Source organism: Protomyctophum bolini, assembly GCF_963924005.1.
Source record: "Protomyctophum bolini genome assembly, chromosome: 19".
In the NCBI taxonomy this organism is placed as follows: Eukaryota; Metazoa; Chordata; class Actinopteri; order Myctophiformes; family Myctophidae; genus Protomyctophum; species Protomyctophum bolini.
In genome coordinates this window covers 15,643,988-15,664,611 of record NC_137880.1, presented here as the reverse complement: position 1 = coordinate 15,664,611, position 20,624 = coordinate 15,643,988, and the positions used below count along the sequence as shown (strand labels likewise).

Sequence of the window (20,624 nt, the reverse complement as noted above, 5' to 3'; positions counted from 1 at the left end):
CAGGCAGACAGCTACTCATAGACAGGCAGACAGACAGACAGCTACTCATGGAGAATTGGACAGGCAGGCAGTCAGACAGCTACTCATGGAGAATTGGACAGACAGGCAGACAGCTACTCATGGACAATTGGACAGGCAGGAAGGCAGACAGCTACTCATAGACAGACAGACAGCTACTCATGGACAATTGGACAGGCAGGAAGGCAGACAGCTACTTAGACAGACAGACAGCTACTCATAGACAATTGGGCAGGCAGGCAGACAGCTACTCATAGACAGACAGACAGCTACTCATGGACAATTGGACAGGCAGGAAGGCAGACAGCTACTCATAGACAGGCAGACAGACAGCTACTCATGGACAATTAGGCAGGCAGGCAGACAGCTACTCATAGACAGGCAGACAGACAGCTACTCATGGACAATTAGGCAGGCAGGCAGACAGCTACTCAGACAGGCAGACAGACAGCTACTCATGGACAATTGGACAGGCAGGCAGGCAGACAGACAGCTACTCATAGACAGGCAGGCAGACAGCTACTCATAGACAGGCAGACAGTAAGACAGCTACTCATTGACAGACAGACAAATAACTACTCATGGACAGACAGACAGGCAGGCAGGCAGGCAGGCAAAGAGCTACTCATGTTATGTTATTATGTTATTATAACAGCTACTCATGTTATGTGCAATAATTTGTGCAGTTATGGAAACAGCTCTTTGTGTTTATGCAAGAAAATGTAACACATTTATTTATTTACATATTGTGTGCATGCACATTGTACTTTGATACATTTTGCGAAAATAAAGCAATTGAAAGAGAGAAGTTATCAAGTATCATTAATGTCGTAATTTTATCTACTGGCCCCTGGCCCCTTGCCATTTTTGTAATGTGGCCCACAGGTAAATCTATTTGAGTATCCCTGGTGTAGACAACCTATTTTCAGCAAAGAGATTTGGTGCAGAACGAACATGATTAAGTATAGAACCCTGGTGACGTCGGTCTGTGAAGGATTTAAGTGGTTAAATGAATAAAATCTGAGATTAATGATGGAAATTACTGTTAGAGTCATATTAACTGAATTTAATTTAATGTAAGAAAAATAAGCTTTGGTTGTCGTACTTTACTTTACTGGAGTATTTACATTTTCAATACTTTTACTTCTACCCCACTACATTTCAGAGTCAAATATTGTACTTTTACTCCACTACAATTATTTGAAAACATACATTAACCGCTTCAGCCCTATAGGCTATACTCTGTATATATTTTGTACATTTTGAATTCCAGACTTTTACTTAACAGAGCATTTCTACATTGCAGTATTGCTGGTACTTTTGTTTGTTTTGTACTTTTGTTGTCGACAACATCACAATAAAATATCTACAACACAACAGCATTCTGACGTGCCACTGGTAGGCAGTGCAATGGGTTGTACAGTATAGTCATGACATAAATATTCCCATTTCCCAAAGTGGGCCACCAAGCATGGAAATTGAGGCCACTGCCTGCGGGTGTCATGATGACCTGCTGGATTCAACCAGCTACTACCATAGAAGTCAAGACAACCAAACCTGAGTTCAGTGCGTACCTGATTTGGGTTCAATGCCTGGTACTTCAAGCTATTAAAAAAGAAAGAAAATAAGTAAAATAAACTACAAAAAAATACATAAATGATAGGCAACAAAATCAAATGTACAGGCTAGGCCCACTGTGGATAATTGATAAAAGAGTCAGCCACTGACATTGCGTTAAAATAGTGATAGGACTTTAACCACTCAAGCATTATTTTATATTTTCAAAAATCTTCTGAAATAGCCATTGATCAACTATGGTTGCAATTTCTGTTTTGAAATATTTTAAGAGAATTAAATGGTTAAGGTGGTTTCAAGTTAAAGACTCACGTTTGTATGTATATGTTATGCTGAGAAATAATAATAGATAATAATAATTTAGTTTTAAAGATAAAAATAGCTTGACTGTGTATTGACTTGATATCCAGCTGTACAGTGGTGGCAGGGGGGGGGGGGGGCAGTTAACCTTGGGGCATTATTTATCACGTGGTCAATCAATGATTTCATTCTATAGCCCTAGTTTGCATTCAGAAGGACAGTAGTGAATATTCTGGTGCAATGCATAGAGTGAAGCGGGGTGTCAGCTGGCTTCCATGGACCAACAAGAAACCCTAATGTAGTCTTACCAATTAAGGTGAACGAGGTTGAGCGAAGTGGAGAAAAGGTCCTCGAAATACTGTAAGTATTTTATATTTTTACTTTGTTTGGTATTGCTGATTAAGCTGAGCAACATGATCCCAGTGAAACTCTTTTAAAATGACCACTTCTCCTCGGGCACTTTACAGCGAAATAGTTATGTGACACAACAAGATGGGGGACTGGAATCTCTTGGGCGGCATCTTAGAAGAGGTCCACATACACTCCACCATCGTGGGGAAGATCTGGCTCACCATCCTGTTCATCTTCCGGATGCTCGTTGTCGGCGTGGCCGCCGAGGACGTGTGGGACGACGAACAGAGTGAGTTTGTCTGCAACACGGAGCAGCCCGGGTGCAAGAACGTGTGCTACGACCAGGCTTTCCCCATATCCCTCATCCGCTACTGGGTGCTACAGATCATATTTGTGTCCTCGCCGTCGCTGGTGTACATGGGCCACGCGCTATACCGCCTGAGGGCCCTGGACAAGGAGAGGCACAGGAAGAAAGTCATTTTAAAGGCCCAGCCGGAGGGGACAGACCCTGTCCAGGACGCCAACAAGAGGAGTGAGCTCAAGAGGCTGGATGAGCAGAAGAGACAGAGGAAAGCTCCGCTCAGGGGCTCCCTGCTGCGCACGTACGTATTCCATATCTTGACCCGGTCTGTGGTGGAAGTGGGCTTCATTATTGGCCAGTGTGCAATTTATGGCATCGGTCTTAGCCCTCTGTACAAATGCGAGAGGCTCCCTTGTCCCAATAGCGTAGACTGTTTTGTGTCGAGGCCAACGGAGAAGAACATTTTCATGATCTTCATGCTCGTCATTGCCGGGGTGTCTTTGTTCCTGAATCTCCTGGAGATATTCCACCTCGGGGTGAAAAAAATCAAGCGGAGTCTGTACGGATACAAATACAGAGACGACGAAAGCCTATCTAGGTCAAAGGAAACCCCTCAACATCAGGGGAGGCCAAGCATCATCAATAACGCGTCCTCCAAAGCCGCCCGGCTTTCACTGCCCAGACAATCACGGCTGCAAAGCCATGCTGATATTCAGGGGCTGCAGCTGGGGGCCACAGGCCGCCGATGCACCTTGGAGAAGAACAGGAACAACTCATGCAGCAGCGATGCAGAGTCCAATGGGCCTCACAGCGACGTTCACCATAGGTGCACTGGGGCACAGCCACGGCTAGCTTCCCTCATGGAGACACCACATGGAGATGTTCTGCGGAACCTACAGCGCAAATATAGCAGGGGCAAGGCCTGCAAGGACTTAAGTGACTTGAGTGACTCTGCCGACAGTGTTCCCTTCCCCATTGCCAGGAAAGCTAGTTTCATGTCACGGGGAATGTCTGAACACACTGTCACAAGTTCATCTAATAGTGGAGATACTCAGAGTGGAAAAGACATTGAGGCCCAACGCCTGTCGCAAGGGGAGAGCGAGCCCACAACGCCCCCTCCACCAGTCAGAAGGATGGTAAGCAGTAAGCACTTACATCATCATAGTTTACCAAAAGTAGGGTGACACAGTGTCTCTGAGGTTAGCACGGTAGCCCCACAGTGAGAAGGTCCCGAGTTCAAATCCGGTTCATGATGGGTTTCCACAACAACAGAGGTGAAGCAGTGGGCATCCATTGGCTATAGGGTCAGTGTCAGTGCACTGACACGAGTATGCCCCTATATTCACCTCTTTTGTTGTGGAAAGTTTGATCTGAACTCGGGACCTTCTCACTGTGGGCTACCGTGTCAGTGCTAACCTCAGAGACACTGTAATCCTACCAAATGGGTCAACTCAACAACCACGGAGATCAATAAAGTAGAACTAAACGAGTGCACATTAAAGCCCTGCTTGTGCTGCCAGTTATTAGTGCCAATCCTGGAACAGCAAAAGCTATAAAATCAGTAGGGTTCATCTTTTAGCACGAACCTGGGTGCACACTGCACAGTATATTTTCCGACATCTTGTTTGGGACAGAATTAGTGGATGGACCGACCAGCAAACTGACAGCCATCCCTGCCACTAGCAGAGCTAAATAGAAATATATTGGAAGGCTAGACAAAAGCAATCCCCCATCATTTCAGGAAGACCAGGGAGCCAAATACATATTGTCCAGAGTTGTCCATCCAGTGCAGTCTCAGGCATATGAAATGTGACAAACTAATGATTTTTTGATGTTTTTTTGGCGTGGTCAATAACCTTTATGCTGTGTGCGCTTGTCTCTTTCAGAGCATGATTCTGGAGCTGTCATCCATCATGAAAAAGTAAACTATACTAAGACTATGGGAATCATAAAGGGACCCTGAACCTTTGCAAAGCGAAAACCATCCTGTTTATTGGTTGTTTGTTTGAACATTGATGACATAATGTACTGTAGTGTGCATTCATTGGTGGGAAAAGCTTCACTTCAATTATGTTATGATTAACTAATGTACCTGGATTCAAGCCTATGATACCAAACATCATTCATCCAAAGGGGAATCCCCATGGCCAAGGAGATATTCAACTTCTGGTCCTCAGGGCTACTTAATGTTTATGTAACACAAAACGCAAAAGAAATATCTGCAGTATGAAGTATTTTTTACATTTACTGTTATATTATAATAGGTCCAAACAAATAAGTTATTTAGAAAAAGAGGAACTAACCAGGTGCTCAACGGAGATAGCAAAACATGATAATGATAAAAAGGTGCTTTAATCTTTATGAAGGCACATTCTTTGATCCAAGTATAAGGTATAGAACCCCACCACCAAAAAGAATAACTGGCAATGAAGACCTCTAGTGTTGAGGAAAGGAGCCAAAAATAAACAGATATTTCTTTGTTAAAATAAGTGTTAAATAGATAGATATGTGGATAGTAATCATTGCTATTGACTAGAGTGTTTGTTCAGCCCTTAGCCTGGCATGGTCAGACTAATATCACTGTGTAGATTACAAACAGATTCCAACTCACAGCAAAAAAAAGTCTCACTTTAAAATAGTGGGCTCTGATTGGTCACCCACAACTGAAATGTAATTCAAACTATGTGCCAGAGTGCCAGACCAATCTCCCATGGGATTTTTTTCTCCCCCGGCTGATTCGTTTGGTTTCCAGGCTAGGGGTTTTGATTGATTGATTGATTGAAAATTTAGAAAATTCGCGAAATGTGTGGCAAATCTGCAAAAGAAATGCTTAATTAACAACCAATATTATAAGGCAAAATTCCCCAAATTTGGAAAAATGTTGCTTATTTATTGGTTGTTCAATGGTACCCCAACTTTCAGCAGATTTCAACAAATGTATATGTGATTGTAGACATCTTTTGAACACATGCATCTGTGAAGAAAGCTAGTGGTAAGCATATTTTTTTTTGCAGATTTGCCACACATTTTGCTAATTTTCCCTTATAAATGGGTACATTTTGAAAGTAGGCCTACAGGTCAGTACAAAAACTGCTACTTGAGGATAGAACTGGAAAAGGCACAAAGACTTGTTTACATAAGGGTCCTCCATTTTCAATTCATCCAGGTGTTTAGTTTTTCATTTAATCCAATGAGGAGAAATAACTCATATAGGATACAGGATAAAGTGAAACACTAACTTGGAACTGGAAACTATACAATTTAACATTTCCTTTCTTTTATCTCCAAACACTCCCTTTAAATAAGCATTATAATTTCACTTGCTGTGTTTTATGGCTGTATGTTGCAGTGGGAGAAAGTTCCCACAATTTTATTTACTTCAATAATGTGAGCTTATATCCCACATTAAGGCTGAAAATATAAAGACAAACTGTCTTGGATTTTATACATATATTTTCTATGAAAGGTTTTATACTAATGCACTGGTGGTTGTTGTGGGGCTAGACACAAATCAAACTCACTGGTAAATCTGCTAAAGCATGTGCAAATCAGAGTTTGCTTTCTTGATTTTAATTGAATCTGTTAATAATGTAAAATAGTGTCAACCTAGTATCCTGGTGTACACTAGAATCAGTTTCATTTACTGTTGGGGATGGGAGGGGGGGGGGGTTCATGGCTCTGCTTTTGATATATCCCCCTTATTTTGGTCATTCATTTTAAAGGCCAGTGTTGATTAGCTTTTTTCCTGCTTCTGGCCAGACTGATTTAAATACATGCATTTCCTTTTGGGAAATGTAGACTGATATGTTTGATAATATCACAATTTAAAAATTTCTTTAATTAAAAGGCTATGTTAACCACATCACCCATGGCTTGGCTATTTTGAGTAAAGTTTTCTAAATATTTCAATTATTTTCTATATTTTTCTAAATCTTTCTAACACACCCTATTTTCACTATTTGTCACTATTTGTAATTACTACCTGGCTAAGGCCGAACACGTTTTATATATATATTTATATATTTTTTTGTACAAATTGAACCCTGGCTGGAATATTTGTTTGCTGTGGTTTACCCTGCACCAGCTCCAGCTGACACCAACACCCCAGCACATAGCACTGCTCATAAAATGAGACATGACCTGCTGGGAAATTCATTTTACAAAAGATTCCAGTGGTTAAAAATGTGGTCAGAGGAACCACAAAAAAATAAATACAAATATTTTAGACCAACGTTGAGGATTTATTGCACAGAATGAGCAAGAAGGGCTCTTAAAATTGTTGTCTTTGTGATAGCACTTGTGAATTTTAAAAAGTTCAGAATTTGTTGTTAATGTTTGGTGTTTGCTTGTATCGATTTTTCTCAATTAAAATAACAGTATGTGTGTATAATTCATATCATTCATCTGTTTTAAATGTATCTGATATGAAACAACCTAATGCCACCGACATGTTAAATGTATTTAATTAAACCTAGAACACCAACATTGGGTGAATTTCCCATAATAAGCAACATTCATAATGTTGCTTACATGACGTTTGAGGTGGGTGGGTCCTTCAGGATGTTCACGATGTATACAGTAGAGGAAGGTAGGTTCGTTTCCCTGCCCCCTAGCTTCCCTGTTTTTTCTACATGGCCGGTCTTCATGTGATTTTCACCCATCGTTAGGGATTAGTTTGTGACCATTCTCACATGTCCCAGGATTCAGGAATGTGTGTGGACCAAAGAATTAAGTTCCCCCTTTCCCCCTCCCTTCTTCTTTTTTGTTTTTGAATATCCACATTTTTCACCAATTTCATGTTGAAATATTAAAGAAGAGTACCTCAAATGTCCATTCATTGTAGTACTTTAAATATATATTGATGAGAAATATTTTTTTATAGAAATTATATCGTATAACGTGGTGATGGTGTGACAATTTTCAAGGTTAGTGTTCTATGGTTAAGCATCAAACTGCATTATTTCTGCATGCTGGACTCTTCTAGTCACATTGTCTTCAATGTAAATGTAAATGTTCTAAATATTAATGTTAGTAGAGATAGGACTTGAACCTATTCAGTGTTGGGTGCACTACTTTATATTTTGAATATATTAGTGGAATTAGTGGGATATTACTTATTGGGACGCAAGTCGGGACTTGATCACCCGGCTGGGTCACCTAAGTGAGGGGTATGATGTTGTGAGACCCTTAAACCCTGATGACATTGGGATACATCACTGAGGATACGAAATGTTAAATTGTATAGTTTCCAGTTCCAAGTTAGTGTTTCACTTTACAGTATATTATATTACATTTACATATTACTGTCTTAGAAAGACTCATATTACATATAACTTTTTTTAAATGCTCAAATTGAACAATTCAATATTTTCTATTATTATATATTGGAAACAGATGTGCACTGTGCAGGCAGATTAATTAATTATAAGATGCAGATATAGATTTATTTTAATTGTTAATTAACTCATATTTTTGTAGGTGTTTTCATATGACACACAATAGACCTAATACCTTCTGGTCAGGCCACTACTGGGCCTCACCCCCCAAACCCACTTCACCAGAGCTGGAATGGCTTAGGGTTGACGACAGTACAGCATCTTGCAATGTGTCTGGTCCACAAGATTCGATACACCACCAAGATACCCATGTACCTGTCTAAATACTTCCTTAATGTCAACGTCCACACCCACAACACCAGAGGGAGTTCAACAAACCATGTGCAACGCAGATTCGACACAAACAAGAGACGAAATTCATTTCGTCCCTTGTTTGTGCCGAATCATTTTGGTGTCGTCCACTCAGTTAGTTTTTGTATTGAGTTGTGCTTGAAATGTACTGTAATTCTGCAAACTGTTAATAAATACTTCAATCAATTATATAATGTAGCCTATAATGACATGACAAGACAACCCCTTTCTATGCCTTTTATTAAAGTCCACAGAACAGGGACTGCCTGAGCAGCATACAGTATAATGTAAATTAAAGTGCTGTTTAAGGTGCTTTCTTCAATATGCCTAGAGGTAAAGGACCATTTTGGTCATGTGGAAAATACAAAGACCAAGACTACTGTAGGCCTACATACCGTATTTGCTGTAAGACCTCGGCTAATGAACAATTTCAAACACATCGTCATAAACACAAAAAAGCAGGTTCATATACAAGAACAGTTGCAATTTCTTCCAACAATGAAAATAAAAGTTAGCCTACTGGCTTCATGGGTGGATGGATTTGTTTTTGCGTCCGGATACCCCGTCCAGGACAGGCTTCAGACACGCCTCCTCAGGAGACTTGGCTCAGATCTGAATGCATTTGATATGTTGTTAGGAACCCGTTGTGACTGCATGCCCTTGCTGACGTCGACGGGGTGGTCGACCCCAGGCAGGGCTCGAACCCACAACCTTCCACATGAAAGGCATTATGCTCTAACCACTACACTAAGTCAGCACCCTGCCTACTGGCTTCATGAGCCAAACATACCTATAATGTGCTTTGTGGATGGATGAAGTTTGGTCAGTAATGCAGAATGATTTTTATAAAAGTAGTATACATTATATTACACGTTTGGGTAATATTACCTATATTACATTACCCAACACTCAACCTATTATATGACCTTAAGTTGCTGCTACTACTACTCGGCCTACTACTTACTTAAAGTCAAGGTGAACCCAAATGCAGACTCAAACACAGAGGCATGGTATAAGTTATAAAATATATGTTTATTTACCAGTCCAGTGAGCAACAAAAAAGGCAAAAGTAGGCAAAAAGGTCAAACAAGAAGTAGGCCTACAAGCCAAAACTTGAGGCTTGGGCTGGCAGAGCAGGTGAGGCGAAGTCCAGGGAATCACGCAGGTTCTGGGTTCAAGAAAAGCACAAACACATTACTCAATGATCTGACAAGAACTGAAGTGCAGAGCAGAGTTTATACTCCCACCAGATTGCTGAAGCACTGCAGCTGGTGAGGATCCGCACCCCTGTCTCTCCACGCAGTCAGCCAATCACACACAGACAGGGATTAGGAAAGGTGTTGTACATACGTATGGTACTGGCATGTGAGCTAATGTAACAATTTGTTTTCTCATAATCTACAAGCACTTAATTAGAGGGTATGTGCGTGACATCATCATCATACCTGGAAGTTATGCGGGAACGCCTACTGAGTGTCAAAAAACTACTTTCTGGCCTTTACAGCCCATACATCCAAACAGAAAGTCCTATTTGATTGCATTAATTGACTTAAAACAACACTAAACTCACTTTGTGGACTAGAACTCTGCACCACAGAACTTTCACAAACATGCATGTAGCCTACTTAAGAATGTTCATTTTCAAAACATGCTTTAATGGAAGGCATGGAAATCACCACCACCACAGCAATATTGTTAAACGTTGTATTTTGGACCCAAAAGCAGAACTTTAAAACCAGATAGAAAATTCAATCAGGCTTTAATTTAGCCCAAATCCCCAAACTGAGGCAATTCAGACTGGCAGGTCGGCATACAGGCATGGATTGCCACCGGGTGTAAACTGAGGCACAAGGAGTTAGAAAAAGATGCTTGAAACAAGCAAAATAAAATGAAATTCAGTGTGTATACCCATATTTGTCAACTGAACGAACTGAACTGGCAAAGGCTGGAGTGAAGAACCAGTTATTTTAACTGCTGGGCTTGACGAGGTAGGACAAAGAAACAGATTATACGTACAGTACCCTGACCCTCCACATCATGAGGGAATTGAAACGCCAACACACTATAGGGCAAGGGAAAACAGCCAACCGATAACAAATGTCTCTATTGTCATGTGTTCTTCTGGATGTGCTCACGCACCTTATTTAAAAGTTTGTAAATATCTAAGACACTCAGAGAAGAAAACCAATTACCTGTACTTTTTGTAAAAAAGCGCTTTAATAACTTTCATTGTTTTCCTGCCTTGATCTCGATCCACCCTCTTCTTTCCTTTCTTTGTTTTTCTTGATGAAATGACTTACACACAAAAACTAATTTCACACACTGATTCTGATTCTGAATCTGATTCTGGATGCTATTGCCTTCAATTCATGCTTGTGAGTTATTAAAAGGAACTACCGGCCTATAGCCTACCGGTATATTACACAACAAATCAGTATAACCTACTTATCACTACACACTCCTGAAGGCTGAAGCACGGAAAGCTGCAACATGGTAACTCTGTAATTTCTCGACCGTGTTCCTGAGGTTCTGGATGTTTCATAGTTGCGCCGCTCAGTTCACACAGGTGCGATTTTATGGTTATTACCAGAGACAGAGAGAGGGAGAGAGACACAGTTTGAAGATCCTCCATCAGACATGTGTGACTGTGCCTCCTGGTGGAGATCTGCGTACCTTTCTAGTTCAGCTTGTCTTGTTTTAAATAATGAATGGCCATTTGTTTGCTTATAACTCACAGCATGACAACGTGATATGCATGATATGTTTCTTTATTTCATAAACAGAAATGGTGTCTAGACAAAAATGTCATTTATATAACACTAGCAATTGAAATGAATGAAAATGGGGTTTGCACAATACCATATTTACAATGGTTATTAAGTCATTTTAATCCATTAGGGTCATGTAGCATTTTAAAAATTATAAAGGTAAGAACTCTTAGTAGAGAATAAGCAAATAACAGCTATTTCAAAAATTGACAATATTAACACAAAACAGTCATCTAGAAAAATGAGAGAAAAAACAACTTTTGACTACAAGCTTAAGAGCTATTACATTAAAAATGATGCACCAAAAATGTACTAATACAATAATCCATAGAATCTGTGTAAAAAGCATGTAGAAAAAACACCTGATGCAGTTTGCTGATACAGTCATTGACCAGTTATGAGAGGTATGAAGGAATTCACAGGTAGATAAGTGTGAGACAGTCCGCACTGGTGACTCAGGGATGATGGGGGGGGGGGGTCCGGGACCCCTGCATACACTCCCTTCACTTGAATGTGATCTATGGCCTCTGCAAGTTCTAAGGCAAATATCGGAGGTGCACTTGTATTCATGAAAAGCCTAATTTATGCTCTGACGCACAACTGTGTCGCGGGTCAAAAATAGACAGACCTACAAGCCAACCACGAAGTGTTGTGGGCTTGTAAGTTGGCTGTTTTTGACGCAAAACGCCGCTATGCGATGGAGTATGAATCAGGCTTTGATGCTGAGACATCCCAAACATTAGGATGAAAAGACAAAGTTGAGGAAACTCATCTGTTACAAAAAAACAAAACCCAAACAGCAATATTCAGTCCAATTGAACCTAAGCAATTTTACATGGCAAAACTGATCAAACATGACATGACACCTTTTTGTAAACTTTTCTTATTTTTTCAAATTCATATTCTTTTAACGCAATGATCTCATCCTGTGTGTAGGCCTATTCAACCAGTATCATTATAAAGTAGAGCAATATGTGAGAAAGGCAAGTTTATATGTTCATGTTCGTTTTGGAACAACCTTTGGAGAACCAGTGTCTGTTTTAGAGAAGCAGCAACAAAAACAAAAGGATAACAGTCAAACTTAACAGGACAAATAACACAGCAAAAAAAGAAAGTTAAGAGCATTCAAATTCACATACGGTACATGTAGTCAGAAAAAGTAATTCCCTCAAACCACTCTGTTGTGAGGGCCATGAGATCCAATGCATGTCCCATGCACGTTTGGCTTGAACAAAATAATGCAACCTGGGGATTCTTCGTATACTATTTGTCAGTAAAAATAATCTAATTAAAAGACTTTGAGGTATTTGGAAATGCTTTGAATTGTATCATGCTATTATATTAGCTTAATAATTCTACCAAATCATCATCTGTAGGCTATGACCATTTCTCAGACTTTCAAACAAAGCAAGTCCATACAAAAATATCTAGAGGTCAAATTAACTGGCAACGAACCAGCAACATCTTTCTTTGAGTAAATGATGCAAAGAATTACTGTCAAAACACTTGGCAAACCTGAGACGTTATACAAGTGCAGAAGTTATAGTCATATTATGGTGTAAACCAGACCTTTTGAGGCGCAATAGAGGTGATAACACACAAACTCATCTGTCCACCAATGCTCATGATGATGATGACTGTCAATGTCATGGACTGGTGGCCTGTCACGGAAGGTGTGGAGGCTGATTAGCAGTGGCTTTATGATAAACAGGCCACCACATCAAACAAGTGACGACAAAAGAAAACAAATTGCACTACCATCTCTTTTTCCTTTTCTTTCCCGCTTTCAGGGCGGTAGAGGGGGATGGATGACAATGTTTAATTTTTATTGTCACTCCTCTAACATGGTGGCGTGTCTCTTAAGTCTGGTGACGTGAGGTTGTGTCTCTTGTAACCACTGATAACCTCTCTCCAAACACTGCATTCACTACACAGGGTTTCATACAACCAAATACTACACCAGGCGAGTCCATTAGTTAGCACTCCTTCACCCAAAGAGAGGAAGTAATTAGTATAGTCATCTGGGGCACAGGTTTAAAACCTAAGCATTGTAATGGCATTTCAAACAAATGATCTATAATGGAGGACATTATGAAAATTACATTTCCCTGACTATTATGTAGACAAACCTCTGAGTCTGTGCTTTTCCAATAGAACATCAGGCTTTCCAATATATGTTCAACATAATTGGTTCTCAAAGTGGGATCCTCCTTGAGGACGTCCCAAATGGACACTTATACATGTAGGTCTGTAACTCTGAGAGCATTCCATTTGTACGCTCTCAGAGTTATTATGGGGTCCTTGATTATTATTATTAATGTATTTTTAGAACCAATGCCATGAACAAGAAAGAAAACGTTTGTTTTCCACTAGACTGACTTGCATACTGTTTGCAGGAATGCAACTCTGTAACATAGATCGTTTCTCTTTAGCTTACTGGTTTGAAGAACCTGATAGTATTTTAGAATGTTGAATACTGTTCCATTTCAGTAATAAAGCACAAAAGAAAGAACGGAGCATTATAGTAGATAAAGGGCCTCAGTAAGGCTGAATTTATACTTTGTTGACTGACAATTCTATCTCTAGCATTGTATGACAAAAAACCAGAAAATAAAACTTTTTCAGCTGAAAATATGTCTGAAGGTTTGTCATACTATCGGGCAATGAAATATAAATCAGCCTTTACACAAGAAAATTCAGGATCACAACTGTACTCAGACCATGTCTTGATAAAGATGCCAAAAGAAGGTATACAGAATGCGTATGTTTTTCAGTTTTATACTAATATTTGTGCGTGCGAGTGTCTTATGTGTTTGTGTATGTGGTTGAGACCAGCTGAGATTCTAGTACTTTGAGAACCATCATTCATACACTTAAGTACATGTGAGATCATAGTTTGGGCTAGGTATAGAAATGTACAACTATGGGAATAGGGGAGGAGAATATTGGTTTTCTGTCATTTCACAACTCGAGAATTTGTTTCAAACCTACATGTTTAGTTGGTCAAGTGTATGCATATCCAAAGACTTGACTAGTAAGTGACTCAAAATACAGGTTTGCCATATCATAGTTTTTACAGCTATGAAATATCCGTAAAACTGGTGTTACGTTGCCATACAGTACTGTACTGTCATCCTTCTATCTATAGCTTAGTTACACCATTTTAAAGTGAAATGGGAAAAATTATTATATCCAAAGCATTCGGGCAGTGTTTCTACAGGGGGTGCCATACTCCCATCAAGGATTGGGGTTATATAAAGAGCTATAGATAAAGCTTTTTCTTCCAATTTAATTAACTTTTCATCATACATGGCTCTCTTTCAAATATGCTATAATTTGAAGCACATCTTTGTTGAGGGCAAGATAATTTGATTGATTTGTTTTCCACTCAGGAAATGCAAACTATTTTTTTTAATGGTTGACAGTTCCAGAGAGAGAACTTGCGAGGCAAACATAAGCTAGATAAACAAACTAGGCTTAGAGCTATTAGGCAGCATGCAAATGTACAATTAGGGCAAGACGCATTACTATCTTATGATTATTACCCAATCATCTTGACAACACATACATTGCTTGCACGTCAACTGAATTCGGAATTAGCTTATTTGAATCCTAAAAAATATGAATATAAGCTGTGAACACTCTCATACAAAAAACAGTAGCTTCTTTTCTTTTTTTGGGGTGGGGGGGGGGGACCCGTTTTATGCTTTTCGAAATCTTGTTTCTTAAAGAAACTTTCTTCACAGGGATATTACATTTTATAGCTTTATAATAATCACATTGGTGTTTCAATATTTCCTTTTTTCAAGTGCCAATTTAAGTGCTTCTTTTCTTTTTTTTGGGGGGGGGGGGGGACCTGTTTTATGCTTTTCGAAATCTTGTTTCTTAAAGAAACTTTCTTCACAGGGATATTACCTTTTATAGCTTTATAATAATCACATTGGTGTTTCAATATTTCCTTTTTTCAAGTGCCAATTTAAGTGCTCCGGTCTCAGACTTTTTAAGGGATCTGAAACGTCAAATGACCCTCTATGAAGTGCTATCTGGTTCTGGGTGCCTGGGGCAGGAGACAACCAGTGCTATCTGGTTCTGGGTGCCTGGGGCAGGAGACAACCAGTGCTATCTGGTTCTGGGTGCCTGGGGCAGGAGACAAAAGTGCCTGGACTGAACTGGGCTCAAATCGTATTCTGGGCTCAATAATATATCATATATATTTTTTCTTCCCTCAGTCTTTCCTGATGAAACATCTAAAGACATTGAACGGTAACACTGGAGAAATTCCATGAGAGTGTACACATATAGCATCTTTAAAATACTGATAAGAAATAAGATTTTCTTCTAAAACACAAGGCGGAACTCTTTTCACATTTAAAGAGGAGTCGAGGAGGATTTCAAAGGACGTGACCCATGCCACACTTTGAAACAGCCACGTCCTCGCTATGAATGTCAACTTTCTTTTTCTTTCTTTCTTTTTCTTTCTTTTTATACATGCATGGGGCTTCCGAAATCATTAGATCATTATGTTGAAGTAGGCTATGTGTTATATGTATGCGCGTGCATGTGTGACGTGTGTGTGTGTGTGACGTGTGTGTGTGTGTGTGTGTGTGTGTGTGTGTGCGCACGTATGTGTGAGCTGATTTCCTGAGTAGAAGAACACCCACCATTATGGCAAATATTCCGTAGGCAGGACAGGAAACAGCAAAGTAGATAATGTTTTTTTTCCTTTCTGTCATTTCTTTTTCTTCTTTCCCTTAGCAAAAAGGTGCTTGATAGAACCCCGGGTGAAAAAAGAAAAATACGTCTAAAGCCTCTACCTGTACAACATTACTTTTACGGTCATCATGCTCCATACTATATACATTACACGTTCTGCCATGTAAGCACTTCAAAGTCACCTTCACAACGTCCAAAATACAATGGTATTGCTGATGCGTGGGAACGTAACGTTCAACTGACATTTTAACCACTTGAACCCTAGCGTCCCTATTCTGGGGGTGAAATAGACAATCTACAATTGAGCTTGTAGATCGGCTATTTCTAGCAAAGAGATTTGGTCTAGACGAGAAAAAAAAGAAAAAAAAGGAGTGGACCTACCATGGAGCCCTGGGGGACCCCGGTCAACTTATAGGGTTTAAGTGGTTAAAAAGAAGGAGGGGGGGAAAAAAGAAGCATTCTTTTTCTTTCCCCTTTTCGATTCAGTGCTGAGAGCAAGGCCAAGAGGAATGTTTCGGGAAACCGCCCTGTACAAAACGTCTGCTGTACACAAATACAAATGTGAGACGCTGAAAGAAAGACATTTTCTTCTCTTCTTATTATTATTTTTTTTCTTTTTTGCATATGAACATTTTACAGTCTGACTGCATCGTAAAAAAAAATCTCATGTACAGAAGAAGCTGTGTTCTCACGGTCCTTCCATGAATTGAACATTCAGAAGATTTTTTTTTGTTTGTTTGTTTGTTTGTGTGTATTTCTTATTCTTTTCCTGAGTTTGAATCGCGGTGACGAGTGGCCACTGAGAGATAATAAGGTAACCAGAGAGAGGAAAGAGTTGAGAGACTGGCTGTGTTCAGGATGTCAACCCAAATCACCATTTTGGCCTATCCAGATTGGAATCAATTTGGTTTTGGGTTTATCATTTACTCCTCTGTGAAGAGGAATCAAATCTGATTTCTAAAGATGTGTCTTGGTCTGGACGCTTGGACACTGAAGCCTGATTTATACTTGTCATTCACCAATCTACTGAGTACCCTAGTCCGATCAGATCACATGCAAATAACAGTGTGGACGGTCGGCCCTAAAGAACATATTTGATCTAGAAATCGGATTTGTCTGCAGTCTGAACAAAGCCAGAGAGAGAAAGAGAGACAGGCAGAAAGATAGAGAGAGTGATAGAGGTAGAAAGAAGATTGAGACAGAGTGGGATATAGAGAGAAAACAAGAGGCGGTAAAAGAGAAAAAGGCAGAGAACGGAGAATCTTATGTTGCATTCCATAAGGGCAGATGCAAAAGATAGAAAGATGCAAAGCTACACAGTGTATTTGTAGCTGTTGTAGCTTTTGCAGCAGCTACAAATGTCGGATGCATCTTAGTATCTTCAAGTCGCTGGCATCCATTGACAATGAATGGTAGACTGTAGCTTTGCATCTGCCCATGTGAACGCAGCATTACACCACAGTAGTCGGAGAGAGAGAGAGGGAGAGAGAGAGAGAGAGGAGAGGAAGTGAGCTGCTGTCTGTTAGGTCCGTTGAGGTGCGACTTGGAGATGCAAGCCATGTTCCATCCCTGTGTCACTGAGAGACGACTGTCTGTTTAAAGTCCAACTCGTACTTCGTGGCACAATGGCGTCGCACGGCTGAAATTGCTGAGCTACAAGCTCACAACGACAACGTTGTGAGCTTGTAACTCGGTTATTTCCACCGCGCACCGCCGTCGCCGTGCCACGGAGCATAAATTAGGCTTTTTTTTTTACACGATGAGGAGCGGTGGTGAGACCACCGCGGAGGTCTGCTGCCGAGGGTGAGGAGAAGAATACATAGCACCATTGTAAGGGTTCGGTGAGGAGAAGATCCCACTCTGTCGATGAAGACGAGTGAGAATATATACCCGGAGAACAGTATTGCTGCTGTTAAGACAACTTTAGTGTCGACCTTTAAAAAACAAATACAAATTTAAAACAGCACAAAAAGACATAAATACAAAAACAAAGCATTTTTTTGTTTTCTTTTTCTTTTTCTCAATGAACACTGGCGGAGGCTGACCGCGTCGACATTACGACCCGCCCCCACCCCTCCCCCCGAGACACGGGGGTGTTGTCAGAAGAGTAAAACACAAATTAAATAATACAAAAATTACATAGAAAAACAAAATAAAAATGTCAACAACAACGACAACAACAACAACAACCAACATCCAACAACAACAACACCAACACAGAGAAAAACCACCGTTACTTCACGCAGTCCTTCCTCGGCTGCTCGTCCGTCGTGCACTTGTCAGTCATTTCCTGGCAAAAATCTACCGTCACCGTCGGGCTGCCGGCCTTCTCCAGCCCCACGGACTCCATGTACGACGACTCCCGCCTCCCGTCCATCATTTCCCTGACCCCGGCGCCGTCCGCCGGCCCCCCGTTCCTCACCGCCGTCGCCTGGTCGGGCTCGCCTTCCGAGGCGCCCGAGGGCGACCTGAGGAACCCGGGCGGCTCCGGCGTGGCGGAGCCCGAGCGCGCGGTGCCGCCGGTGAGGTCGATGCTGGTGGCGGCCGGGTCGGCGGCGTTGTTGGCGGGGTTGAGGACGTTGTTGTTGTTGTTGCTGGCGGAGGCGGTGGAGGTGGGCCTCAGCACGGGGCAGTAGTGGTGCAGGGACTGGACCTGCTCGGGGCTCAGCTGCACGTCGCGGCACACCTCCTGCGACAGGCAGGAGAAGTTCTCCCACAGCTCGCCCATGCACGCCTTCAGCTGGTTCCTCTCCGTCAGCAGCTTGTCCTTCTCGTTGACCTGCGCAGGGGTCACACAGGACAGTAGTCAGCCACCTTCCACCCTTTTCTTCTTACTACATGTGTTCTTCTAGTTATTATCCTTTCGATGAATCAAATAATATAATGATAGTGTTTTCTTTTTTTGTATGTCAATGAATCGATGGAAAGAAATACCAATAGATTCTGAGTTTGACAAACCATTTAAGCCCTATTTTATTCGTCGTCATACAGACGACAGACGCCACGTAAAGACATGGGGTACTTTTCCTTCTTGTACTCAAGTAAAGACATGGGGTACTTTCCCTTCTTGTACTCAAGTAAAGACATGGGGTACTTTTCCTTCTTGTACTCAAGTAAAGACATGGGGTACTTTTCCTTCTTGTACTCAAGTAAAGACATGGGGTACTTTTCCTTCTTGTACTCAAGTAAAGACATGGGGTACTTTTCCTTCTTGTACTCAAGTAAAGACATGGGGTACTTTTCCTTCTTGTACTCAAGTAAAGACATGGGGTACTTTTCCTTCTTGTACTCAAGTAAAGACATGGGGTACTTTTCCTTCTTGTACTCAAGTAAAGACATGGGGTACTTTTCCTTCTTGTACTCAAGTAAAGACATGGGGTACTTTTCCTTCTTGTACTCAAGTAAAGACATGGGGTACTTTTCCCATGCAGCCAATATAAACCTCCTCTCACCAGTTTCCGTATCTCCACCTCCAGGTTCATGATGCAGTCGAGCTTCCTCTTGCGGCAGCGCTGCGCCGCAATGCGGTTCTTACTCCGCCGCCTCACGTCGTGGATGAACTCCAGCTGCTCTGAGGTCAGTTTGTGCATTTTTACCATCATCTGGAAGTCGTTCCGTGGAAGATTCGTGATTTGATCTACAGGGAAAGGGAGCTTCACCTGAACAAAAAAGGAGAGAGAGAGAGAGAGAGAGAGAGAGAGAGAGAGAGAGAGAGAGAGAGATTGCAGGTCAATGGCAGGTGCAAGGCAATTGAAAGGAGACAATCTTTTTTAATTTAATTTTATTGAGGGAACTTTAGTTATTACTAGGGCTGCATGATATGGACAAAATCTAACATCACAATATTCATCACAATAATTTTTTTTTTACTAAACACTTCATTATCAATCAGACAGAAAAGGGACTCCTGCACCCGTAGGAGGTGCAAGTAATTCATTATCAATATAGTAATGATAATATCCATTTTCAATATCAAAATAAAAAAGCTAAAATAGCCTAGAAACGTAGATAGGCTATTTCAGCTTAGCTTTAAAAAAAAATCCCTATTGAACATTGTTGGAAGAATAACAATGGTTTACACATTTAAAACCGCAGGAACTCTTATGCCATATCACACTATCATTATATCCAAAACCCAGCTGATCTAGTCTCATATGACATATGGTTATCGATATACAGGTATAGTGCCCAGATCTATTTACTATGATTTACCATCTATACCACTACCATTGTACTAACATATCTGTACTGTTGACACTTGTATCATGGTCTTCATTTTGTCAAGACAATTCTGACATTTCACCACAAGATGGCAGGAAAACATCACCAGAGAGAAAGAGCTTGTGGTCTCAAATCCATGTGAGTCACACACCAGAACTGGTGAGCTGTCAGCTTTCCTCTCAACCTCATATTTAACATGTGGCCCGTTCTCAAGCACGGGGGGAGGGGGTGGGGGTAGAAAAAGGTGATCGGATAAAAGAGACCTCCTTCCTCTCCCATCTGTCCCCTCCAGTCTGGCGAGGTGCCAATATGACAGATTTCTTTTGAAGGGGGGCGGGTGACTTCTCAGCCTCATCCAAGCCCATGTCAGGTGATCTCTAAATGCATGACTATCTCCAATGGCAACTACAGTACCAGCAGTGTTGCTTTGGGGGGGGGAGGTGTGGGATGCAGAACAAAAGACTTGTGGTTGTAAAAATGCAATGCAACAATGAATTTGGCTCTGGGAATTGTAGACAAAAAAGGCGAGGGAAAAAGAGACGATGATTTCCCCTAGATATAAAAACATCTAGAGTGTTTGTTATGCTGGGTTTCTTTTTTTCTTTTCTTCTCCAGACCATTTCAGAGAGCAACAATAGCATGGTCTCTTTTCTGCGCCTCAGGTAATGGCAACCCTTCTCATAAGCACAT

General features: G+C 40.9%; 2 protein-coding genes across 2 annotated transcripts in view; one reads left to right on the top strand and one right to left on the bottom strand.

Annotated features, from left to right (window-relative positions):
- Positions 1 to 2,385: 2,385 nt before the first annotated feature.
- gja10b (gap junction protein alpha 10 b) lies at positions 2,386 to 4,470 on the top strand (the record flags this gene model as incomplete). The annotated part of the gene is made up of 2 exons (XM_080791372.1): positions 2,386 to 3,681; positions 4,432 to 4,470. 2 exons carry the CDS (start codon positions 2,386 to 2,388, stop codon positions 4,468 to 4,470), a joined length of 1,335 nt encoding a protein of 444 aa, XP_080647498.1.
- A 6,512-nt stretch (positions 4,471 to 10,982) lies between these two features.
- The window catches only part of bach2b (BTB and CNC homology 1, basic leucine zipper transcription factor 2b), a 128,892-nt gene continuing 119,250 nt past the window's right edge, over positions 10,983 to 20,624 (bottom strand). The window contains exons 4-5 of the mRNA XM_080790513.1: positions 19,166 to 19,372; positions 10,983 to 18,492 (exon numbers count right to left, since the gene is read on the bottom strand). Of these exons, the coding sequence (XP_080646639.1) occupies positions 17,947 to 18,492; positions 19,166 to 19,372 (753 nt within the window). The 3' untranslated portion in view covers positions 10,983 to 17,946. The remainder of the gene's footprint in view (positions 18,493 to 19,165; positions 19,373 to 20,624) is intronic.